This window comes from Anas acuta, chromosome 13 (assembly GCF_963932015.1).
Source record: "Anas acuta chromosome 13, bAnaAcu1.1, whole genome shotgun sequence".
NCBI lineage: Eukaryota > Metazoa > Chordata > Aves > Anseriformes > Anatidae > Anas > Anas acuta.
In genome coordinates, this window is record NC_088991.1 from 13,203,676 (window position 1) to 13,214,883 (window position 11,208).

Sequence of the window (11,208 nt, forward strand, 5' to 3'; positions counted from 1 at the left end):
TTAAGGCTAGACACTTCCACCTAGCTCAAAACTGTAATTACAGCAAAGCCTATTAGGGCAGATAACAGCTTGCTACCCGACATGAGGTGTGGCGGTCGGCTCGCACCCCACCCACTCCGGGTACCCTGTGTACTTCCTCCTAGAGCCGTCTCCACTGCAGGGTTCGTGCGGTTGTTGGTTCATAGCCCAGTGCAGCCAGCCAGGCTGCAAGGCCAGCTCTGCCCTCGTTAGCAATTCATTTACGTGGCACCCTGCTACATGGGAGCAGGGTGGGAGAGTCCCCTCGCCTGTGCCGTGGTTAGCTAGTGCCTTCCAAATACACTGGGGGCCATACCTGTCCTGACCACACAGGAGAAGAGGGACACTGGGTGGCTTTCTGCATGGTATGGGCACTTTTACAGCAGGAACTGTTCCACCAAAAATAAAGCTTTGCTTATGAAGTCCCATCTATACAGCCCTCTAAACCAGCTAGCCCAGGTTTAAAACAACAAGAAGCTGTCACACCTGTTTTATGAAGGACACTACTTAACATTTGTACAGCAGTAGCTGAGTTGACTCTCAGTACCAAGACTTTTGAAATATAATGGCCTTAAACATAAATCTTCCACACTTCCTTAAAACCCCATCCCCAATGACTCTACTGTCACCTTGAAACAAACCAGTGCTGTGAAGTCCCAGGGACTTCCTGGCTGCACTTGTCGTCAGTTCCTGGCCTGAGCAAGAAGAGGAAGCAGCTTAGTTACACTAGAGTGCCACGAGAACCAGGAATATAATCACCCAATTATGACTTTTTTAAACTGCATGAGAAAACAGACACAGACAACAACCCATCAAGTAGTTACATCTGAATGCACATCAGCCTTTGTCAGCTAACACACCCGCTGACACATCAGTGCTACTCAGATCAACACTCCTTGAGAGGAGGAGGTTGGGGAAGCATACATTTACTCCAAGATCATTTAGAATGGGAGCCTACCTTTCTTCTCTGTCATCTTCCCTTGAGATGGAAATTATTTCCCTGTCTCAGTGAGGAAGTCTGAGGAAGAGGAAGGAACAGTATGGATGCCTACCAACAAGATAAGGCTAACACTTTTTACCGGGAAGAGAAGCATTAAGCGTGCTAGGTGATTTTGCCTGCCAACACAATGCAGACAACCAAAGGTGCTGTTAAAGTAGCAAGTTTTTTGTTGTTGTTTTTTAAAGTTTAAAGCACATTTCACATTAATATGTGGCATTAGTTACAAAAGCCATATAAAAGGTCAGTACCAAGACATTAAGTTCCGAGGAAGATGCACTTTTTGTTATAGAGTCTAGATGATTCAATCACTGACTTAGCAAATTCAAGGCTTTTACTGAGCATTTAAGATAATGGTTATCAAATAGCACTCTCAGCTGAAAGGTTTTGTAGACAAATATTCCACCTCTCTTGAGGCAGAACTCCGAGTGTGCTTATTGGATGGTGTGGTGGAAAGATGCCAGTTCAGGGTTACTATGAGGGAGAGTAGCTACAGGAACATCATAACCTGATGTCAGGACCCCTACCCATTGTCACCTTTGTGAACACAAAAGCCTGTATGAAAAATAAGGACATTACAGATTTGGACAAGACAAACATGGATGCTTTCGAACAAAGCCTCATCATACCAGCCTGCGAGCAGAAGCACAACTGCAGCTCTGAACAGGCAGCCCTTGGACCCCATCTTCTCTATTCAAGGCATGAGGTAGTGCTTTATGCCATCACAGCAGGGGTGCAGGCATGGTTTCCCTGAGCTAGAAGTTGTAATCCATGACAATTCAGGTGTAGCTACTATGTTCAGAATAACCAGTACCTCCAAAAAAAAAAAAAAAGAAAAGTTACTAAATAAGAGGCTTGTTTATTCAGCCCACTTCAGAAGAAATTGAACACAGACTAGTCACCCCAGTTTGGTAATACAGGTATCTATTTTATTAAAAAAGTTACAAACAGGTGGACTGTAGGGTTGTCTTACAAAATGACAATAATGATTTCTACTGGAAAAAACTTTTTACAAAGCATTATAGGTAATTGTTCCATTTTTGCACTTGTTATTCCAGATTTCACCTATCACTGATAAAGATACAGTACATTAGATACATGATGTTAGGTTACATTTTTATTTGTAGAGCCCTACTGCAGTGATTTGAACAACTCCTAAACAGATGCCATAGTAAAGACAATACATATTTCATTTATTATTAGCCTCTTACTCTAATAAGCAACTTCACATGCAATCTATTGAGGAAGCCTAAAATAACTTTTGGTCCCTTTTTCCCCCCCAAAGTGTGCTGAAGAAACCATCTCTCGTTTTCCCAGTCCTGTCACTCTAAGCTAGTTCAAGTTTTTTTTTTTCCTCTTTTTTTTTTTTTTTTTTTTTTTGCTGAGGTCGATGAAAATGAACACTGGCTTGATAACTACCCATAGGAATGAACCACTGATTAATATTAACCAACTTTTCCCCCCTTAGATAAAGGAAAACTAAGATCTTTATGAATTACTTTTATTTCCTATTACTTCCTTACAACCTACAAAAAAAGAGCAACAACCACCACTTAAAAGTCTACTTTGAATACAAGGTTTGGTTTAATTCTGATATTAAAGTGCAAACCTAAACATTAGCCTCAGCCTGTTTATAAAGTTTATACAAACAGGGGGGAAAAAAAATTCAAGTAACCCCACAGGAAAAAAAAATCAGGTGTTTTAATACCCAAGCAGAAAACCTGATGTTCTCTTCTTTTCAGGATTCAAATTCAACACTGAATGTAGACTCAGAACCTTTATTTCTGCTAAACACTGTAAAGTCAGCCTGCATTATTACCAATAAAACACATTAATGTTGAGATACTGTACCGGTGATCTTTTATTGTTTCAAATGCCATCATCCACAATACATTTTGTGAGTTTTAAACTGCTTAACCTCATATATCCATCACTGCTTTTACTGGAGCTTTTCTCAAAGTTATTTAGCTATTACAGGAAAAGAATGTACATTTCTAGAAGCATGTTCAAATGACTAAAGCTGGGCTCCTAAAAACCTAGAACTTTGGTGCAGTAGGTGAGCTGCAGTTATTAAACTTCTGCAAAAAAAATTACACATTTTAAACCACTGCTAGAAAAAGCTCTCATGTATGCAACATGTTAATAAAACAGAACAAAAAGATTTCATCTGTTCTTTGTACATTTTCATTCTGCTCTTTATACCTGTGTTATTGTTAAAATTTTCAAGTATTCAGAGAAAATGTTGATCAGGTAAACAATACGGAAGGCAATGGCTGTTTAAAGCACGCTTACAGTTAGTATCACTGAAACCTGGTGCTTTTCCCCTTGTTACACCAACTTGTCTCTAACATTAAACTTGCTTATTGGGAAAAAAAAACTAAAAAGCAATTTGTGACAGTGCAAGAAAAACTTTAACAAATATTGCTTTAAAATATTATTCAGAAAGACAATATTAGGAACTATAAAATGTAAAGTGATCTTATTTGCATTAGATTTACATGTGCAGAGGTCTACAAGATGTCTCAATGTGCCAGGCAAAGCTGAGCTGACTCTGACTAGGCATACAGCCCATTTTGAAGGATACATTATCCCTTTTCAAAGGCATGAAGAAGCTACTTGTAAACAAGCAAGTTTAGAAACTCAGTAGGAGGAAAAGTGTGCTGCCATTTTGCAATGCTACAATTGTCATTTTTTGATTAAATGAGTTTAAGAAACTCATGATTGCAAGAAAAGAAACATCAGCCAGAGACTTCACATCCCGTTCCAAGTGATCCCTATTGTTAAATCAGAGCAGTTAACAAACAATATCACAGCTGCATTTGCCAAGAAAAGGGATACTACATCCATACAACAGAGGTGCCCTCAGTATCTTTTCATGACACTGTCACACGTAAACAAAAAGTCTCGAAGAATGACCAACTACATTGTAGGAGAAAACTTTGCAAATAGAAATAAGCACTGATGCGAGGTAATATACAGAAGTAACCATTTGTTTAAGGCTCAATTTATTCTCCATTAAAACTCTCTTTTAAAAGGCATTGAGTAGGTAATACTGAGTTTAAGTATTTAATAAATACAAGTTCAGAAATTGATTAAAGAAATCAATTAAACTATTAAAAATGAACTCTTGCATATTAGCCATTATATGAACTTAGAAAGCTATAAAAGGACTGATAGATAAAGAACAGATTTTAAACTTATGGTAAACATGCTAAGCATTCTGATTAAGGTGTGTGGATCCTGGAGGCCACCAACCTTATGCACTTAGATGTATGGCAATGTGCTGTAATAGAGACAGGTTTACCAAGGCTCAGCTCTGCAACCTGGGCTGAAAGTTCTCCAAAGCAGCATCTGTGCAAGTTTCCTCTGAGTTTTATCTGAAATTTAAACAAAATAACCAATGAAAGCCACATTCAATACATATTCAAAGTGAACTCAGCTTCTCCCATAGATCGGAACAACTCGTTGTCCACACTGGGCTTCAAAGCACTGCTTTACAGTGGCATTCTTGAACTTCTTTTCATATAATTCTGGTAATGTAAGAGGCAAGCAGGTAACAACAACAGCTCATAACAGCTGCCCTAAGGGATACTAAACTGCTTCTAAAGATCTGAAACCGCTAGGAAATTTAAGTTCTCCTGTACAGTGATGTATATGTATGACTGGGCTTTGCATTGGTGGTAAGGAGGCACTACATCACTCAGCAACATGAAGCAATGGTATTGTACACAATTTCTGGGAACAGACAGTGATCCAACTAATCCGGTTTTGACATCTGAGTCCTCAGCATTCAGATGCCCTAAATTACTATCAAAAAAACCTTAGCATTTATCAGACTTAGGGAGAATTGTACGCTACTTTTCTTAATCAAGCACACAGTTCTACCAGCATTGACCAATAAATCTTTGTATTTCTGATAATTTGCTTACATTTCACAAGATTTATTGGCAGATATCCTAAACAGCTCTGTAGAAACTTGAAGTCTGTTGAAACCAGTCCTCCATATTCACATGCATACATTTCATTCAAGTTTGATGCTTGACTTTTGAGGGAATTTTGATGAGTCTACTGAGAAATTACTTGAAGTATACAGGAGTCAGGACTCTACTTTTCCTACACAACTGTTTCTTTTCAATTTGACTTGTACCTATCTGGCTTTACTTACCCATGACATTCCTATACTACTCTCTATTCTCCTGCAAGCCGGCAGGCAGGGGTGGGAGACGGTAGACTAGTAGGATAAATTTGCCTGCGTTGCATAGCCACACAAACCAGAAGCCAGTATACTTTCGGTTTTCTCCCTAGAGAGAACTATTCCTTCAGCACTTGCTAATTTCAGTTACTCATGAATGGAAGGGGCAAAAATCATTAATCAGGATCAATCTTTCACCCCAATATCAAATGTTCTCCATCTGCTCAGTACCTCTTACAGAACACCTTTAACACCAACACTGGAACAGGTACGGTATTTCAACTATGATGCAAAATAAAAACCACTATCATACTGAAAATTTGAGAGAAATGCTGAGCAAGCAACAGAATGCAGCTACTGGGAATCTCACATCTCTGAATGCAACAACGAGATGACAGAAGACCACTGCAGAAGCAGGAAAGGGAAGGAGGGGGAAACAGGATGCAAGAACAACACACATTTTAAAAGGAACTATGGGTTATTCTGATTATGTAGTTACGTTCCATCCTCCATTTCACCGGAAGGACTGAAACAGCAATCTAAGCTCAAAAATACCTACTCAAAAAAGAACCTACACAACATCCTACTTCACATACAGATTGAGGTACCCATACTAAGAAGAAGTGATAACGGCTAGATAAAACTGATACTGAAACAGTCTTAGATGAGTCTAGGCCCAGCACACACCCCTCCTCTCCCACACGCACTAGTTTCTCCACCAGAACTGTAGAAAAACTGTTTCTATAAACCTTATCCTGAGATGACTTACTGGTTCAGACCAAAGACTGCCCTTAGACAGACAGGTTGCAGAATTGAGATGTGATGATGTTAGTACAGAGCAATCGTTTAAACCCTTTCCTTACACACAGCTTTTTAGACAGCTGTTTTCACTATACTTAGGAGGGGTCACTGCTACAGCAGATGTTTGAGAAGCAGCAATTGTCCCTTGGATCACAGATAAGAAGAACACTTATCCCTGCAGAGAAGATTACAGCTATCAGAAGACAACATCAGCAGCTCTCCTATACTAGAGCACGAGACAGATATTACCAGGTAGCAAAGGCTTATCATAAAGTTAATGAGATCCTACACCTTCTCAAAGAACAAGAACATAATGGGAGCCAGGAAGAAGAAAATATCCCAAAAGTGTGAAGCTGAAGTGTGGTATTGGGCAGAAGCAGCACTTCCTGGAACCATGGAAGTATTTCGCTTCTAGAGGTTTTATGTGACATGAGCAAAGCAGAATGAAGAAGAAATCCATATACCAGAAGCTTAATATCCTCTATCTCAAGAGATCACAGACATAAAAATACAAATGTTTCTTGTGAAGCAAGAGCATGCTCTGCTTTGGAAGCTCATCAAATCATCATAAATTAGAAGGACTCAAAGGAGTAACACATAGCCCCATTCCTCCTCAATTTCAACTTGAAAATTAAACTTAGTATTTAATGTTAAGTCCAGAACTGGTCTGGTTACACAGAAGCTTCCCTTAGCAGTAATCAACTCTGGAAATATAAATTTCATGCATAAATGACCCGATTTTGTCAGAGTTGAAGACCGGAACCTGCACAAGATGAACCACTAGCAACGCCAAAAATTGCCATACGATACCTTAAGTACAGATGCTCTTATTTGTAAGTCTACCTTAGAATTCACTGAAACTGCATTACTGGAGGTGGTCCAAGATATTAACCCTGTACCACTTTATTTGTATTTTGCTCTCCTCCAAGACAAGCAGTTTGCTTGTCTTTCAGCAAGAAACACTTGAACCTGTACACACCTCTTACATGCTGACAGCAGTCTTTCCTTATTTCACAGAATTAGAGATAAAAATATTGTCTATTATCTTCAGCATGACAGTACCAGGGTCATGAGTACCTAAAATTTTATATTCACAAAGCACTTGATAACAATCTCAGAGACAAGCCCTGAGACTTCACTCTCTGACCTTACACTCAAGATTAAAGAGGATACATAGTCCAAAGCTTCCAGTAATAACCTATTTTCACTCTTGTCACTCAGACACAAAAAGCTCCTTTGACTCGAGTTACTAACAGGGTAGTCAGCGCCTAAGCTTTAATCAGTGTAGCTGTCAAGACAAGCAGTTCTTTCCCCAGAATTTTCATGTCCTCCCTCATCCCTGCATTTGCCCTTACAGATTACATCAAGTTGTTTGCAGAGACAGATCCAACAGACAACTGCAGGTCTAAAGGACCACCTGTCTGCACTGGAAGCCCATGCAAGAAGTGTGCCAATGACGCAGAAGAGCCCCTTGCAGCAGCATGGGTTCAAGCTGATGGTGAAACTGCACCCACAACGGCTACAAGGAAAACAGAGCACGGGTAACAGTACCACCTCACACAGGAATGACAGCACTGCTGCTTGCACGAGAGGAGCCGATCCATTTACACAGTCACGTGAGAGGCAAGGAATGGTACAGAAAGATGACCGTGCATGTGAAAGGCCAAGAGTAGCTATCGTTGCAGAAGAATCAAAGCAATACCCAAGACTAGTGAAGCTTTACTTCAGGGTCCCCTCTGAACACTGCACTCTTGCAACATCTTCTATGAGTCACTGGGAAAGGAAAGAGTCCCGCATCGGGAAGCCATTATCATGTGTTCTCTGCTCAGGAGTTTTCAGATGAAGAGCACTTTGCACATGTCCTTGACTAGTATGTGTGGGCTTCAAGCCACTCCTTACAGCTCTGGGTAGTTTTCTTTTAAACTTATTCTCCTGATAAGGCAGAAATGTGCTCTAAGTACACTCAGTTTCTGTACCACAGTTCTTTTTGCTTTGTTTTTAAACCCGCCCTCTTTCAAAAAAACACACACAAAGTTTCTCAGAATAATTAGTGGAAAACTTGATCACAATACTCCTGTATAGGTCCAAAGTAATTCACATTAACTTGCAAATAATTCAGATAGCAAGTGGAACCAAGGAAGAATCACACTGCAACATCACAAAACATTATTAAGGATACAGTAATGTCAAATACAGCAGTGACAGTCAAAATAGGTGAGGATGAGATCATACACTTGTCTCACTGCAAAATTGCTACAAGTAAAGGCAGTGTTCCCTGACTAACCCATATGCAGTAATGCAAGAAGTCCATTGACTCAAGTACTTATATGCCACTGAATCCACAAGCTTCCAGCTCTTCCAGAGGAAAGCTACCTCCAAGTTAGGCTACTTAACTTCAGACTCCTTGTCACACTTTATCTGCTTACTTCAACAGCATGCTTATGCACCTCAATTAGTTATGACTGTTCAACCAACCTGCTCTGTATGGCCATGACTGAGGTTTTTCTTAATTTCTCTCACTGGACGATGCAAGTTGTACAACACTGATCTTGTTTTTCAGGCAGGGAGGCATAGTTCATTTGCCTGACGATCTCAGCAAACAGTTCATCCACCATTGTTTTGCTCTTGGCTGACGTCTCCATGAAGGGACAGCCCCACTCCTGAGCCAGAGCTCGGCCTTCTGCAGACAAGACCTCCCTCTCCGGCTCCAGATCCACTTTATTTCCCACTAGGATCAGAGGAACTTTCTCGTATCTCTTCACCCGGACAATCTGGTCCCTCATTGGCTTGATGTCCTGATCAAACAATCCAAGCGGTTAGTATGTGCAAGCAATCACATGAAATTGTCATACAAACACTACAAAAGCACATTTTAATCAACCCTCACATGCTACTGAAAATTGAAAATATTCCAGGAGGTTTATTAAATTCATATCCATGTGGATCTAGAAATCAGAGCATGTTCATTACCCACTTCTAGTAAGCTATATACATTTATATGAAATAAGAGCTAACTTGTATAAAATGTACACATATTATACATAAACAGAAAGCACTCAGATTTTTGGTTCAGCCAGAGGAAGACACGGTACATCTGTTTTGAAAAAGTTGATTTCAGTTTTCTGAAAAATTTGTCTCAAGTCTAATGACAGCAAACCTGTAACATTAGCAACATGATACCCTTACATGATCATTTAGAAAACATGTATTTAGTTTACAACTTGAGAAAGTTTGTGATCTAGAGACTTCTCACTTCTGGAATGCTTAAAATAATTCATTGTGAACACATTTAATCACATGTAAGTAACCAAATTAGATGCTGTAAGAATACTGTACTACCTAGATACGCATTTATTCAAGCCCAAGCTAACATTAGGAGTTTACATTTGAAAGTCTGAGTCAGCCTCCTCTGCCCCCTGCATGTTTTATGTTACTATCAGTGTCACTAAGTTCTACAAACTCTGGCATAGTCCTGAGACAAAGCAATTAAGCTTTGAAGTTACTACTGTGGAAAAAAAACAGAGAGAGTGGTTTACGCCTACAGGTTTGGAGTAAACATGCGACAGACAGACAAGCACAACTAAATATTAACAGAGTGAGTTACTAACTGTATGCCTGTTCCTTAAATAAGGAGGTCTCATTGGTCCCAAAAATGTGTGAAAACAAGAGGAGAAGCATCCTAATGTCATTGCTGTTCCTTTGTAAAGACAGCATGTCTGCAGCTTGTACTTGAGCTACATCGAGGTCTCTGCTAAGATAAAGTTTAGCCTTCAGCAGAAGGAAACATTCTGCTTCAGTGGGGGTGTGCAAGGTTGTGCCAAGCAGCTGGAATACACCCAACTTAGAAACCAAAGCCAACGCAGTAGTTGCAAATCCCTGTGCTGTATGCAGCGCTGCTAAATCCATGTGTTCCCCTCAAATAAAGCCTCATTTCTAGAGGCAGCTTAGACCAGTTACCGGCCAAAACATTTCAATTTTTTCAAGAGTTTTACCAGTAGAAATGAAATCCAGACCCACGAATTATCACATATGGCTTGCTTCTCTTCTTCAGTACACCACCTACGCTGTGAAAGCATCGAGCTTATGCTGGACAGGAATATGTTTGGGGGGGAGGGGGCGGAAAATAACAGCTTATTTAACAAGTTGTAACTGAAGAACAATAATTCTCTCTTCAAAAGCAACTGAAGACAGATGCCTTTCAAGAAGAGGGAAAAAAAAAAGGCGGAAGCCTCGATTTTAATACTGAGTGATTTCTTCATAGAAGGGGATTGCCAAAACATTTCTATTAGGGAAGTGGGAGCGGGTCATTGTTCTCCAGCACTGCGTGGGATTTAACAATGGTGGCACCCCGATAAGTACCTGCAAGGCAAGCAGTTTTCCAGCGGGAAGCCGGGCTCCTAAAGGCACTTTCGAGGGGGGGGGGGGAGGGGGTGTACATTTTAACTCGCTCCCTTTCAGGAAGGCTGTGGGCACGGCCGGCCAGCCCTAAAACTTCCTCCTCGGCCTTCAGCCGCCTCCTCTCCCCTTGCCGTCCCCCCGCGGGGTTACCTGGAAGGACTGCTGATTGACCAGGCTGTAGACCAGGATGAAGCCCTGCCCGTTCTTGATGTAGAGGTCGCGCATGGAGGCGAACTGCTCGGTGCCCGCCGTGTCCAGGATCTCCAGCACCGAGGGCGACGAGTCCACCTCGATCTCCTTGCGGTAGAAGTCCTCGATGGTGGGGTCGTACTTCTCGATGAAGGTCCCGGTGACGAACTGCACCGTCAGGGCGGACTTCCCCACCCCCCCGCTGCCCAGCACCACCACCTTGTACTCCCGCATCGGGCCCCGCAGCCTCTCGCCGCTCCCCAAGCCGGGCCCGGGCCTAGGGCAGGCGGCAGCGCGGCCCTCGCATAGCCCCGGCCCGCCTAGCGGAGAAGGGCGAGGCCCCGCTGGCTCCCGCGACGGCCTGCAGGGGAGACACAGCCGTTAGGGAGCCGTTAGGGGGCCGTTAGCAGCCGTGAGGGGCCGTGAGGGGCCGCGCGGCCCCGCTCCGCTCCTTACCGCCTCGCCTCGCCTCACTCCATCGCGCCGCGGGACCCGCCCGGCAGCGGCCGCCCCGCCCGGAAGGCTTTGGCTGCGACACCCGCGGCGCAGCCCCGCCCCGCCTGGCTTCCGCCGCGGGGGAAGGGGTTGCGTGTAGCACCGCCGCGCAAGGGGA

At 42.2% G+C, this 11,208-nt stretch overlaps 1 protein-coding gene across 2 annotated transcripts; it reads right to left on the bottom strand.

The window, feature by feature from the left end:
• Positions 1-1,922: 1,922 nt before the first annotated feature.
• On the bottom strand, positions 1,923-11,208 carry RAP2C (RAP2C, member of RAS oncogene family). 2 transcript variants are annotated; one of them, XM_068696759.1, is made up of 4 exons: positions 11,052-11,208; positions 10,557-10,956; positions 8,484-8,803; positions 1,923-4,392 (listed from the first exon to the last, which is right to left on the bottom strand). In XM_068696759.1, exons 2-3 carry the CDS (start codon positions 10,827-10,829, stop codon positions 8,525-8,527), a joined length of 552 nt encoding a protein of 183 aa, XP_068552860.1. In that variant the 5' UTR covers positions 10,830-10,956; positions 11,052-11,208; the 3' UTR covers positions 1,923-4,392; positions 8,484-8,524. The 2 variants fall into 2 exon arrangements, with proteins under 2 accessions (XP_068552860.1, XP_068552861.1); XM_068696760.1 differs by having other exon boundaries at positions 10,557-11,113.